Raw genomic sequence first — 15,532 nt, 5'->3', positions numbered from 1 at the left:
ACTGTAAAAAAAACAGAGAAATGGAACGAAATTGCAGGGATACTCAATAAGCCAAGTAAGCATAGTATAGTAATATAATAATATAGTAGTAATATAATAATATAATATAATATAATATGTGTATTTTATGACATAAAATAATATAAGTAATTTATATAATGATAGATATTTAAATAATATAATGAAATAAACATGTAAAAATAGATTTTGATTTATTTTTATCAGTACTTATATTATATTAAATCAATAGTAATAATATATAGTAGTATTGTACAAAAACGATTTTGAATGAAAAAACATGGTGTTACATACCTAATAATAATTAGTTATTAAGGAATAAATTATAGTTAAAATAGTTATATTACCTAGTTACATAATTAGTTATATTATAATATAGTGATACAATATTATTATTCAGTTTTTTCATAGTATTATTATTATTTTTCATAGTATAACTATTGATCGATAGTTTCATTACGTAAATAATTGAAATAATTTACGAAGTTCTCTCTAACAGAAGTAGCTGCAATACTTGATCTCTCTCTTATTCGTTCTGTATTAGAAAACACATTAGTAGGTGAAATAGCGTCTTCTTCTTCTGGTTCGTTTTCAATTGTAGAGGTACTTCGGAGATAATTGTGTAAACAACAAGCTGCCTTGACAACATGTTCTGCAGTATCTACTTCTAATTCAATAGGTCTAAAAAAGACTCGCCACTTTTGTGCCAAAATACCAAAGGCATTTTCGACAACACGTCGTGCTCTGCTTAGTCGCTTATTGAATACTTTTTTAGCTTCATTTTGTGCAACTACAGCTCTCGGAAAGGGGCGCATTAAAAAAGTTTCTAGTTTAAAACCTTCGTCACCTACGAAAACATGTGGGACTGGGGTGGTTGTTCCAGGTAAAGGTTTAGGTGGTAAAATAGTTTTACCCTGTATGAACTCGCGATAAAAGGATGAATTCTCAAAAATACTACTGTCACTATGACGGCCATAACTACCAATATCAACAATTAAAAACTTGTAGTTAGGATCTACTATGCCAAGCAAAACTATTGAAAAAAAATTTTTATAGCAAAAAAAACTTGACCCAGTCTTAGGAGGACATTTTATTCTCACGTGTTTTCCATCTATGCTTCCTATGCAGTTGGGAAAATTCCAAAGCTCTCTAAATCCAATTTCTGAATTTTTCCATACTTCTTCTGTAGGTGTAGCCAGATATAAAGGCTGTAAAACATTCCATAGCTCTACACATACTTCTTTCACTATGCTAGAAACAGTAGTACGTCCGACTCGGAAAGAAAAACCTATAGTATGATGTGAATCTCCTGTTGCCAAATATCTGAAATAAATAAATATCAATAAATACCATATAGCTATAAAAAGATTTTGTAATTCAACTAAAAACTTATAACCGTAAATACTTTAAATACTATATTTTACTTTAAAGTTTAAATATAATACAATTTCCTTAAATACTTTAAATTTTTTCTTTTAGTATTTATGTAAGTACCTATTTATTGTATATACTTTGTTCTGTATGACAGCTGAAATTGTGAAACAGAAATGGAAGAACCTGCGTGATTCTTACATGAAATATATAAAGTATTTAAAAGGATCTACCGGATCTGGCAAAAAATACAAAAATTGGCCATGGGCGGCTCATTTGGAATTTTTGAGAGATACAGTAGCACCACGAGCAACGACTTCAAACGTATCAGAATCACAGATCCGCGAAACATCGATCACTGATGAAGATTATGAGCCGGGTGAGTCTGATAGTGGAAATGTAACTTCCCCAACGCAAATGCCACCACCTAAGAGAACAACCAAACGGAAAGAACTAACAGAAGATGTGGCTGCGGTACTTAGCTATCTTGAAAACAAAAATAGCAATAAAACTCATACAAAACTCGACCACATTGACAATCTCTTCTTGTCGTATGCACATACGTTTAAGACATTTTCGCCAAGAACGCAAGCTGTCCTTAAAATGGAGATGTCACAGTTATTTGGACGAGCTGAACTTAATGAGGTTGACGGTCATAATTCAACACGCTCATCTCCAATGTACTCCACAACTTCGTCTTGGTCAGATGTCAACTCAAACCAAGCTGCTGAAAATGACACTGGTAATGCTATTCAAGCACTCAACTATTCAAACATACATACACAACCCAAATCAACAAATTCTTTGGTACTAGGATCATACCCGGTTCGTACTCAGTCGAGTAAAGATTTGTATGAAAACGTATCAAAGTTTCTTGCTACACAGCCGAAAAACAACTACTAAAAAATTATTAAAATTAAAATTCATTTTTATGTATATTTAAAAATACTACTTACTTAATTATAAACAAACAATATATTCTTATGTCATTCATCATTTAAAATAAATCTTTTTTTATAGTTCATGTATATTTATAAAGACTTATTTACCTCAAACAAATTGCAAGCCTTTCTTTTGTCCCAATAGGTTTTCTCCAGTTTGTCGTAAGTTTTGATATCCTCGGTGATACGAGTTCGTGTATTTCCTCAAATTGTTCTCGAGTCATACGAAAATAATTTACAAAACGGTCTTCGTAAGTTGACAGTTCTTTGCAGAGGTGGTGAAACTCGCCAAATTCTTCTCTTTTTTCATTAATTTCGTGCACCCATTTTCTCCTTTTCTTTTTGTTCTTCAATGCGAGTAGAATAAGAAGTTCTTCGTCAGAACTACTGGATGTCATTTTTGTTCGTATATTTAAATTAAATTTAGTTAAAGTGTAAAGAAACAAAGAAACAGTGTAGGTAGACGTAGTACGTTAGGTACGTAAGACACGTAGTCCGCGACTGCCCGCGCGTTGTTTGACATCACAGACCGCGGCGGTCAGTAGTGCGGGCTGCCCGCGCGGGCAGACCGCTTTCTGTTTGACTGAGCCTTTAATTATCGATTGAGTAGAGCAAGGCGGACAGTTGAGTGTGCTTTCGGAGTTCTTGCAAATAAATGGCGTGTGATGCATACTCCCATACAAGTGGAACCTGAATTCACTGACATTATCATCAAAGCGTGTTGTATATTACATAATTTTGTTCGTAAGAGAGACGGAATTAATTTTGAAGATGCTGAAACCCATAGCCTGGATGACATAGAAGCTCGTGGAACAGGAACTCGTTCAGAAGGCATTGCAGTGAGGGATTACTTTGCTGACTATTTTATGGGCCCTGGTGCCGTAGATTTTCAGTATAAAGTATTATAAGCTGCTTATTTAAAAAGATCCTTATTAATTTTTTTATTATTTGTAAATTAATAATAATAAATTAAAACTGTAATAGATTTAGGTAGTCTTTTTTTTTTATTTGATCAAAAAAGTTGTATACTCAATAGAAATTAAAAATAATTACTAATAATATTGTAATACTATATTGCAAATTACCTATGTTAAAAATTTAAAAATATATAACAATATTCTACTTACCTATATTTTCTTTTTCAGGTTCTGTTTTTTCTGTCCAATTATCTGCATACATACTTTCCCCAATACTGACCCAACTTTTGTGTTTGATGAACTTATCCATGTATTCTTTAGTACCCATTTCCCAAATAGATGGGTTACTTTGAATACATGATATGAATTTATCGGTATCAAAAACCATTTTTTTTTTAAATATTTTAAAAATATATAAAATTAAAATAATCTAAAAACGCAGCGGCCAAAACGCACAGTGTGGCACACACAATACAAAATAATGTGTTTTGTTTATACTTCCCGCCGGGTTGATTCCTGCCAAACCGCAACATGTTGCGGTCGGCCAGCGGCAGGAATCGACCGGTCCGGTTAAAACGCACAAATGTGACATCTACAATTAGAACTCATGTGATTCGTTGCTCCGGTCGACCGGATGCGTTTTACCCGGACCCGCCAAAACGCATAGTGTGGCTAGGCCCTAAGAGGACGTGATACCCGCATGTGTTGTCTCCGTCTTACAAGTGCGTAACATAGCAAATTGTACACTCAGCAGAACACGTGTAGCTCCATTAATTTAAAAATTAAAGTGAACTGACCTCTTATAAAATCTAAAGGTAAGATTATTATCTAGGCAACCTCATAGGCTTTTTATTATATTTTTATTTTAACGTGAGTTATAAGTATTTTAAGATGTATAAAAAATTTACAATTTTAAAATACTCATAACTCGCGTTAAAATTAAAATATAATAAAAAAATCTATGAGGTTGCCTAGATAATAATCTTACCTTTAGATTTTATAAGAGGTCAATTCGCACTAATTTTTAAACAAACGGAGCTACACGTGTTCTGCAGAGCGTAAAATTTGCTTTGTTACGCACTTGTAAGACAGAGACAACACATACAGGTATCACGCCCTCTTAAATGATAATGATAATAATTTTATACTGAGCTTTGTTTTAAATTATGAATTTATAAATTTTTTGGTTTTCTGTTTTTTATAATAAACAATGGCCAAATGTTGTAAATCGTCATTTATTTTACCATGATTTAATATTTTATCTTTTAAAAGTGAATTAATTTTTTTTGTATATGTGAATAAAAAGAAATTTATAACTTTTTTTTTAATAATATCTTTTAAATTATGAACTGTACAATTTAATTTAATTTCGACATTTATTTCAATAGATAAATTGAATTTTTGAGAAATATTGGGTAAATGACATATAAGTGAAGTATTATAACTTAAAATCATAAATATATGTTCAATAATTTCTTCAAATATTTTCGATGGATTTTTAAGGCTTTTTTTAGTATATGACCTGGCTTTGATTAAAGAGTTCTCTACATTTTTTTAAATTATAACATTTTTATAACATTTAAAACCACCGATGGATTTCAATAGTATGTGTTTGGGGAGTTTGGCTCCATTTTTACAGGGAGATGAAAAAAAATCAAGTGAACAAATTCCCCTTACAGTGCATCCAATCTCCCTTTAATTTCAAAACAAAAATTTAAATGTTTAACCAGTTACATTATTAATTTCCAGACTTGATGTTAAATAATACATAATTAATTTAAAATATTTAGTTAGTTTTTAATGAACCGTTGATCAATCAAGTTGTGTTTTATTTTTTATTTTTCCGACAAATTATCTTATTGATTTTTACGATTAAATATTTTCAGTTTTATCAAAAACCATGAATTTACAGAAATTTTCAATCGATTTTCCATCTTTAGTTTATTTGGTGCGAAATAATTCATATCCAGTCTATTCAGATTCTACAACATTTTTATCGAGATTAAAATCATATAATTCTTTTCCATCCACTTCGTGTCAAAATAAATATACATTATCTGAATCTGGTTTCAGATATACAGGAGTAGGAGATATAGTTGAATGTTTTTTCTGTGGACTTGTTTTACAAAAATNTACATTAAAAAAATATATATATTATACATTGATAAATCAAAATAATAATATGTTGTTTAACTAATATTTATTTTTATTTTCATTATAAAACAATGTCTATTTTCCTGGGGTTTTGTCCCAACTTATCAATGACTTCTTCAGGAGTTAAATTAATATTGCGGTATACCGACAACATGGTCAATCCATTTAATCTGTCCTGTGTAAATAATTATTTTTCAGTATAAAATGTTATGAATACCTAAGGATTAAAAATATGTATGATAAAAAAATGGTTACCTCTTTCATAGTATTTCTCAAATAAGATTTTACTCTTTTTAAATTTGAAAACATTCTTTCTGGAGTAGCTGTTGATACTGGCAGTGTACATAGAATTTTTAATAGCACATGAATACTTGGGAATATTACAGGACTACAAAGTTTTAATGCATCAATTCCATTAGATGGTTTAACATTCAGACGGGCAAGTTTTAGCTTCCACATTTTAAGTTCACCAAGAGTGGTAGACAAATCATTATTAGACAAGTAGAATGAAACGAGAGATTCAAAATCAGCTTCATTAGAATCTTCGTTGTTATCAAATAAACAATGAAAACCTAAATAACATAGTTTTTATAAATAATATATTAATATAAATTTATGTTATTAAGAACTTACCTTTAAAAATATTATGGTGCTCTAAGAATCTGAGCTCTAGTTGATTTATGAATGAATCAATATAAGGAATACAAATAGTAACTCTAAAATAATCTTCTGGTTCTTCGGATGATAATGATGGATTAGCACGGTTTATTTGCCTTTTGTTTATTCTTTTAACTACAATTTGAAAATCTAGAACTTCAGCCATTTTCTAATTTAAAAGAAAAAGTTTAAATACGCTTAATTGTATTAATAAATATGATGTTTAGAAGTAAACTGGTGATTTTAATTAATTAAAATATTATATAAGCATAATATATATTAATCATTATTCATTAATATTAGTTACTTGAGCCTCATTATATATTTTTTTTAATTCAGGTTCAATATTAGTCCTTAGTCGTTTAAGAGCATTAACATTATCTTCTGCTAAACCAACCATTTCTTTTAGATCAATGTCTTTGCTTTGTAGTTGTTTGCACAATGGCAGCCCATATGAAAATAAAACCTATTACAAAACATTTAATTTTTAACTCAACTACATGATTTAATATATTGAATTAGGTACCTACCTTTATAATTTGTACCGATATAAGAAATTCTGAGTCCATTGCATTTTTTAACATATTGGCTTCAACTGCAGTTACATCTTTCCAACTTGACATAGTTTCTAATGAAACTACAACGTATGGAAATAACTGAACAAAATCATTAACAGCATCATACCTTTGAATCCATCTGGTTGCACATAATCGTTTTAATGATTTTATGCTTGGTATCAAATCACTATTACTAATAGTTTCAAAAAGTGCATTTTTGCGTTTAGGTGTATTAAAATAACAATACAATTTTTCAATGACCCCAAGGCAATTTCGAATTGGTTGTAAATCACACGCAGAGGATACTGCCAAGTTTAAGGAATGGGCAACACAGTGCACGTACAATGCCTTAGGATACTTTGCTTGTATAATAGATTTTACTCCTTTAAATTGCCCGGACATATTCGCAGCACCATCATACCCTTGGCCATACAAAAAATCACAGTTAATTCCACTAACATTGAGACCTGAAAAAAAAAATTATTTAATAAAAATTATTTAAAATAATAATATTTATTATAAATTACCATTAAGAATTGTAGATGCTAAATCAACTCCTGTTAAACTTTGAATCTCAACAAACTTGATAAAGTCTTCATTGATTTGTACATCATTCCCCGTTCCACTTAAGTATCTTACACATATTGTGAGTTGTTCTGTAACTGAAATGTCTGTTGTTTCATCAGCTAAGACTGAGAAACATTTGGATGCATTGATTTTTTCAACAATTTTCTTTAATAATATATCACCACATATAGATATTATTTCATTTTGTATCCTAGGGCTTAAATATTTATTACGTGAATCTGATTCAAGGAATGATCTAATACAATCGTCGTCTTTTACTTTATATTTTAAAATTTCTCGGAAATTACCCTCATTTTTAGTTAACGCTATTATAATATATATTAAAAAAATAAAAATTAATTAATAAACAAATTATTTAAAAAATATAAGATCATTAATTTACATGTAAAGTCAATTGGGCCAAAATCCCTATGTCCCCGTAGAGCAATTTCTTGTTTGCCACATAAAATTATGTATTCTACGATTGGTAAAAGCCTTTTTCTATTAGCAATTATTTGTTTTGTCCTGTAAAATAAATAATAATGATGCCTGTTACTATTATTTTTACATATAATTATAATATTTTATTAGTATACTTAGATATATTTTACCTGTCATCATCCAAAGCTTCAACAATTGATTTTTGTTTTTTAGAATAAACACTTAAAAAACTATCAGCTTTCAAAGCAGCAGTTTTATGGTATTCCAACAATGAATGTTTATTAAAAACCTTTTATAAAAAATTAAATATAATAATATATATAAATACGCATTATATTATTATGAAGTATGATTGTAATATTAAAATTAAATTTAAAGTAATTAATAAAATTACTTCTTTAGCCTTTTTCCAATTGTTAAATGGTTCAGAGGACAAAAAACCTAGTTTTTGATTTCCTACACCACCACATTTTGCAAAAACCACGCAAAATCGACAAAATGCACCAGATTTTATTTCGGAATACAGTAACCAGCTGTATGTAGTTAACCAGTGGTGTTGAAACTTTAATTTTTGTTTTTTATTAGGTTCTAGTATAGGAAACGAGTAAGAAACCGGTGGAATCCATGCATTTGTGAGAACCTAGAAAATGGACAATAATAAAATTCACAATATACAATTTAATATCAAATAAATAAATAACTTACTATATGTTTTTCATAATCAGTTAAGTTACGATCCACTTTTATAAACATACCAACATCATTAACTCGGGACATTACAACATTTGAGGACGATGTACCTTTAGAAAATATTTTGTATATAATGAGTAAAGGGCAATAGTTCATTAGCAATAACTTTTGGTGAAATTAAAAATATTTTTGCAATACTCGATTATTATTTAAAAATATTTATCTACAGGTAATTTATAATTATTTAGTATAACTACAAAGCTACACGCGTACATACAATATGTATATAATAATATATTATATAAGATTCAATAAAAGATATAAAGAGAAATTTATTTTCTAGGCCCTAGTTGATAATATAATATATTAAATATTTACCTGGTTCCTCCGATTCGTGATTTGTATCATAAATTAGTGATGATTCTTCTTCTGCTATTGGATTAGTAGGCACGGGACTTCTTTTATTCGTATTAGTAGAAAAATATTCGTTTATTCTTTTCATTTTTATTGTTTTATAAAATATTTAACAGTAAGTACAATTATTACTAAACGTCCAAAGTGTCAGGAATTTGATTGAAAACTAAGAAGTAGATATTTTTATATACCTACTGCACTACTGCGTATTACTGTATTAGCGATACTGCGATAGCTATATTGAGGCATATTATATCGGATTACACAGATCTATAATATTCTACGATTGTCGACCCTCATGTTTGTGTTTGAACAAATTTCCCAATAATTTCATTAATTTGTAACCAGTTATCAATAATATCTACAACAAACTGCGTTGCATATAAGTTATAATATAATGGAATCTAATTTAGAATATCCCGTGACGCATATGGTTTAACATGGCGCGAAAAAATATTTAAATTATTATTATTACTATTATCAATTAAATTAAATTATTACTTTGTTCTGTTGAAGCAGGTTCACTTTAATTAAATTATTAAATTATTTAACAATTATTTATCTTGTTACCAAACTTACCTAACTTTTAGTTATACTATAGATACTATACGTCTATACATCATATATATATGCTACTATATATTATACTAATAAGATGAAATGAGTTTATAACAATACCTTAAGGTAGTTAATTATTTATGATTTTCATGCATTTGCATATCAATCTTGCTAAGTCGTGTTTAATTCTAGGTGACATAGAAATCCATTTCAAGGTACTGTGATTAAGTATGTGAAATTGTATGTTGCATATTTTTGCATATTTAGAGGTTTTTTTTAACTATTTGACATATTTATGCGTTTTTCTATTTTACTGTGCATATTTTTACCGAATTTTGTATTGTTTAATAAATTGGATTTAAAATTTTCAGATATAAAATGAGCAACTGACTGATTTTTTTTATTTTTAAATTGGGTACATTATTATAATAGGTACTATTTAATAAAATGTAATTTTTAATAAACTTTTAATTATATAAATGGACATTTTTTGTTATTCCCAAATTTACTTATAGTATTTTTATTTTTATTTTTAATCTATATTTTTCCAGCTTTTAGTGCATAAATGCACACTTATTTAGGCATTTTTTAGAGCATGAACTCACGTCTCACAAGCCCTGTTTAATGAGGTGATCAAGATTAGGTAATTAAAGTATGTAATATACTTTTTATACTTTTAATATACTATTTTCATTTACTATAATATAACCTATAGATTATAATAAATTATTACAAGAATCGAATATATGTCTTCAATTGAACTTAACTAAATCTAAATATATTATCTTTAATATTTCTAACTATATAATGTATATATTCCTATAATTGTAAATATTTAAACTTACCTTGTAATTGTGTTCCTTTAGAGAGAGTGTATAATATTAAATACTTAGGTATTAATTTTGACCACAGACTAAAATTTGCTGACCATATATTTATTCTGCTAATAATTCAATTAGAAAATTATTTTATAAATTTAAAATACTCCATAATGTATTAGATCTTAAAAACTTAATGGTAGTTTTCTTAGCTTTAGCTCAATCAATTTATTTATATGGCTCTTTGGACTCTGGGGATGTACTCCAGTCATATTGATGTACAACTATTAAATGTTTAATAAAAGTTATTTTAAATAAACCAAGACGTTTTTCTTTAAATTTAATACATACAATTCTTAATGTTCAACCCTTTAGGATATCATATGAACGTCAAACTTTATTATATATGTATAAAGTTAAAAACTTAATTAAGGATTATCAACCATCGCATGATTACCTTAAAAGACTAAAAAATAATATCAACCTAAATATTCCTCATAATAAGACTAATTTTGGTAATCAAAGCACTATTATTAAAGGTGTTTTACTATTACGACTTCACGAGTATATAATATAAATGTTTTTTCTTCTATAAATTTTAATCTATATAAAAAATCATGTAATTAGTGTTCTTTCTTAGATTTATTGTTTTTGTTTTTTTTTTTTTTGGAATAATTAATTTGTTACCAAATTTTTTTTTTCTGTTTATATTTTGCACTTTTGTTATACCTTAATAGAACTCAACTCATCCGCATTCAAGCTTATTTACTTATAGGATGAGTTGCAATTTAGTAACCTTTATTGTCTATTTAACCTTGTAAAATTGATGCTGTTTCAATCAAAAACTTTTATTATTTTTATTTTTTATGTATAATTTGTACATATGAATTGTATAGTTAATATTATTATTATTCATAATTTATAAATCATATATTTATTAAATAATAAACTATCTATTTTTAGTAACTCAGTTTATGGAATTTTGTAAAAACCCCTAGGTTCTGTTGTAAATATCTAATATGTGATAACAAATTACATGATTAGGGTGGTAATTAGTGACATGGTGTATTTTCTTCATAGTCTTTGTACAATACGTTGTGTAATTGACTAATTGAGTATTCCATAAATTAATTTAAAAATGAATCTTTCTATAAATTGTGATGATTTGCCTTCCTCTTTTAAAAATATTATTGTAAAAAATTGCTCAATAACTATTGTTCGGTCGAATTTAAATGATATGCACGATATAGGAAAGTGGGTAGCAGCATTTTCTACAAAGACTAATACTAGGTGGAATGTACGAACAACAGTTCCTAATGGAAAATATATTCAATGCAAGTAAGTAGCTACCTAGTAAATATTATTGTGTAAACAAATTATTATATTTATGAATCAGAAATGTAATTTAAATATTTTATGATACTAATTTACAGAAAAAATTATATTTGTCACCATAGTTCTCACCATAAAGTGGACAGAACATTAAACAAAAAAGGTCAATCAAAGAATACTGATTGTAAAGCATCTATTAAAATTGTTGTGAAAGTAGACACTGTATCTACTAGAAAAAGTGATCCATTTGTAAAGGTGAGTAAAACATTAACTAAAATGTTAATAATTACATTTAAATTGTAGGTTTGAAAATATTGTGTAATTCTTAATTTAACAAGAAAATTAATATAATTTGTACAAATCGGTAGGTATATTATTAAATTATAATTATAATAATATTAATATTAATAATCATATTTTAGTTAATAAATTTAAATAATTTACTGAAAAATTAAAATTTTAAATACCTACTAATAACTACATTTAATATTTTATGTTTATAGAATAACTACTTAGGTATGATTACTATCTCAAATACTCATAATCATAATATTAATACTGCTGAAGCGCTACGTTATTTGAATCCAGATATACATTTAAGAAAAACTTTTGAAGAGTATTTTTATGATGGGATGACAATATCAGATGCATTACGGTAAATATATAATAATAGTAATATGACAGTTTAAAAGTACAATTTATGTTAATTTTTCATAATAGTGTTATTTGATGTTAATAAAACATCATTTGATTGTATAATATTTATAATGTAATTATTTGGGCAAAATTTAAATATATAATTTTTCCATTTCTAATGTTAACAACAATTAAAACTGACCACTGATTCAGTTAGTATTATTAGTGAAAGTTATTATTTATATTTTTGTTTAAATGTATTTTATCAACCTCAGTATACACAAAAAATATTTGTATTGTTTTATTATTTATAGATATCATGAGAGTATTTTAACAATGTCAAATACACCTATTGAAGATTTTGCAAATGGTAGAATCAATCCAACATATCGATGCGTACAAAATTGACATGATCAGTGGAGAGTACTTAACCTAGGACCCCGTACTGGTCAAGGAGTAATTATGGTAATAAAATATTTATGTTTAATTATTTACATTAAGAATTTATTCTATATATATATTATTATCATTGATGTGTTTTAATATACAAGATACAACCATTTATAAAACAAACTATTTGATTTTTTGATTTTAAAATGTATCATGCTACATCAGAATAGTAAATTATTAACTCTTATATCTTCACAAGTACCCATATTACACATATTTTCATTTCATATTTTCTTTTTTTCAACTTTTAAAGTAATATTAGTGTTTATTAGAGCTTATACTTCTTATATGCAGTTTTCACTTAAATTGTGCATATATTTTTAGTTACTGAATTTAGTATTTTGTATATTTTACAGTTCTATATTAAAAGTTAAAAATGTTCAACATTTAATTTTCATTTAGACATTTAGTATTTAGTGAGAATACTATTAGCATATTAGCATACAATTTCAGATGCTGGGTGTTTAATAAGTGTAAGGTTTTATTTTAGAATAGATATTGGATATAATTTATGATATAAATTATTTTTTATATGTTTTGATGCTAGTAATTAATTCAAATTATATATTGCATTAAATTATAGCTTTTTATTCAAAATTGTATTTATTATGTTTTTTTTTTAGAAACTAGTAGAAAAAAAAGAAACTTATTTAACTAATGGGATTTCATTATACTTCCAAGAGGAACCATTTGTTATTCTTATATTAACTCCAATTATGAAACGAGCACATGATTTACCATTATCCAAAGACATTGTATTTGTGGACTCAACTAGTTCTTGTGATCCTGAAAACCATTGCATTACATTTTTACTAACTCCATGCGCTGCTGGTGCAGCTCCTTTAGGTGTAATTATATCCAAAGGCCAGAGCGAAGCATCTTATTTAAGTGGATTTAATTTAATAAGGCAAAATGTAAAAAATGCATTTTGTGGTCAAGGGTACCCATCTTTATTTTTGACAGATAACTCAGATGCCGAAATCAATGCACTGAAAATTGTGTGGCCACAGTCAAGATCGCTACTTTGCATTTTTCATGTACTACAATCAGTTTGGAGATGGCTTTGGGACAGTAAAAATAATATTAAAAAAGAAGATCGCACTTCTATGATGCATGCTTTTAGAAAAATGTTATATGCACAAACTTATGAAGAGGCACAAGAAAAATATGTCGAAACTATGAATATTAGAAGTAACTATCCTATGTGGCAAAAATATATCACTGTGCATCATTGGAAATACAAAGAAAACTGGTGTTTAGCTTGGAGGGATCATACTAATAGAGGCCATCAAACCAACAATTTTAGCGAAGTATCAGTGAGAATTTTTAAGGAAAACGTATTAGGTCGTGTGAAAGCATACAATGTAATTTCATTGATTGACTTTTGTTGTACAAAATTGGAGGAATACTATAAAAAAAAATTTTCAGAATTTTCAAATGAAAGAAATGCTACTGCTCGGCTGTTTTTTAAAAAATTAATTAAAATGTTCCAAGTGAAAAAAATAAAAAAATGATGTATTGTGTTGAACCAAATATTGGTGTTTGTTCATGTGAAGCAGGTATTCATGGACAATTTTGTAAGCACCAATGCATAATTTATAAATATTTTAAAACAACTGGAATTAATTTTCCTCCAATAACAGTTGAAGATAAATATTTAATATCTAAACTTGCATTAGGTGATAGAGCTCCGCCACCGACGTTTTATGAAAGTTTAATACCAACAGAAACTCTGCATCAACATGATGAAACAAATAAACATATTCAATACTATGAACCTAATCAAATAGTTGAATGTAATAAAGAAGTTAGTATTGAAAATAATATGAAAATTGATAAGCAAATAGTTGATACCTTCAAAGAGAACATGGATAAAAAAAAATCATTTTTAATTTTAAAAGATATACATAGTATAATGATTAATAATGTTACAAAGTTTGGGGGTTCATCTTATGATAGCTTATTAAAGTTTAAAAGCAGATTAGAAAAAATTAAATCTGAAGGACAGTTTAATACTTTTCTGGCCACTGCAGGGTCTAAATCAACTTTACTGAGACAAAGAGACGGTGCAGCTATAAGAGTTCAACCAACAACCATTTCACGGAGGAAACCTGGTATGACAAGAGGAAGTAAACGCTTACCTTCAGGTATATTTTTAATTAACTACAAGATACTTATTGTTAAATGATTTAATAATTTTAATAAATTATAATATTATAGGTAGACCTGCTTCAACAGACCACAGTCACCAAAAAAAGAAACCAAGAAATTTATTTAAAAATGTATCTGATTGTGTACCAAATGCAAAATCTCATTAAACTGTTATAAATATTTATTATTATTATTATTATTTGCCAACCGACTGACTTAAAAAAAAAGTTAGGTATTATATTACATACTTTATTTACCTAATCTTGATCACCTCATTAATCATAAACAGTGCTTGTGAGTTCATGCTCTAAAAAATGCCTAAATAAGTGTGCATTTATGTACTAAAAGCTGAAAAAATATGCATTGAAATATGTCTTTAAAAGTTCAGAAATATGCATTTATTTTATTTCATTTTAAAGGGTTAACTAGACAATAAAGGTTACAAAATTGCAACTCATCCTATAAGCAAATAAGCTTGAATGCGGATGAGTTGAGTTCTATTAAGGTATAACAAAAGTGCAAAATATAAACAGAAAAAAAAATATGCACAGTAAAATAGAAAAACGCATAAATATGCTAATTAATAATATAATATAATATAATTATTATTATATTAATAATTATAATATTTATAATATTATTAATATTATTAACATTAATTATTTATATTATTAATATTAATATTATTTAATTATAATAATTATTATATAAATAATATAATTAACTACCCTTAATTTAATTTTGTATTTATTTTTATTAGTACTATTAATTTTTTTTTAATTGTCATCATTTTTACGTAATTACGGAAACTGAAAAAATATTAAAGGGGGGGGTTTGAACACCCAAATCCCCCCCCCCCC

At 27.2% G+C, this 15,532-nt stretch overlaps 2 protein-coding genes and 1 pseudogene across 2 annotated transcripts; 1 reads left to right on the top strand and 2 right to left on the bottom strand.

Annotated features, from left to right (window-relative positions):
- Positions 1 to 455: 455 nt before the first annotated feature.
- On the bottom strand, positions 456 to 2,815 carry LOC111040768 (protein ALP1-like). The gene is made up of 2 exons (XM_022324782.1): positions 2,439 to 2,815; positions 456 to 1,341 (listed from the first exon to the last, which is right to left on the bottom strand). The coding sequence occupies exons 1-2, from the start codon at positions 2,726 to 2,728 to the stop codon at positions 456 to 458; spliced, it is 1,176 nt and encodes a 391-aa protein (XP_022180474.1). The 5' UTR covers positions 2,729 to 2,815.
- Positions 2,816 to 5,462: 2,647 nt separating this feature from the next.
- Positions 5,463 to 8,815, bottom strand: LOC111040767 (zinc finger MYM-type protein 1-like). Its single transcript, XM_022324781.1, has 12 exons — positions 8,692 to 8,815; positions 8,329 to 8,423; positions 8,018 to 8,263; positions 7,794 to 7,912; positions 7,586 to 7,707; positions 7,416 to 7,508; positions 7,143 to 7,307; positions 6,589 to 7,082; positions 6,366 to 6,524; positions 6,035 to 6,227; positions 5,657 to 5,943; positions 5,463 to 5,576 (listed from the first exon to the last, which is right to left on the bottom strand). The coding sequence occupies exons 1-12, from the start codon at positions 8,813 to 8,815 to the stop codon at positions 5,463 to 5,465; spliced, it is 2,211 nt and encodes a 736-aa protein (XP_022180473.1).
- A 2,426-nt stretch (positions 8,816 to 11,241) lies between these two features.
- LOC111040763 lies at positions 11,242 to 14,839 on the top strand (annotated as a pseudogene).
- Positions 14,840 to 15,532: the final 693 nt, after the last annotated feature.

Source organism: Myzus persicae, unplaced genomic scaffold (assembly GCF_001856785.1).
Source record: "Myzus persicae strain clone G006 unplaced genomic scaffold, MPER_G0061.0, whole genome shotgun sequence".
NCBI classification, from domain to species: Eukaryota; Metazoa; Arthropoda; class Insecta; order Hemiptera; family Aphididae; genus Myzus; species Myzus persicae.
The sequence above is the reverse complement of the archived record's forward strand: the minus strand, read 5'-3'. Positions and strand labels throughout refer to the sequence as shown.

Coding starts and splice junctions, on each gene's coding strand:
- LOC111040768 (XM_022324782.1), bottom strand. CDS start 2,728: ATGACATCCAGTAGTTCTGACGAAGAACTTCTTATTCTACTCGCATTG. Junction 1,342..2,438: donor AGGCTTGCAATTTGTTTGAG/GTAAATAAGTCT, acceptor TATTTATTTCAG/ATATTTGGCAACAGGAGATT.
- LOC111040767 (XM_022324781.1), bottom strand. CDS start 8,815: ATGAAAAGAATAAACGAATATTTTTCTACTAATACGAATAAAAGAAGT. Junction 8,264..8,328: donor CTGATTATGAAAAACATATA/GTAAGTTATTTA, acceptor TCCATTTTCTAG/GTTCTCACAAATGCATGGAT. Junction 7,083..7,142: donor AGCATCTACAATTCTTAATG/GTAATTTATAAT, acceptor TTTTTTTTTCAG/GTCTCAATGTTAGTGGAATT.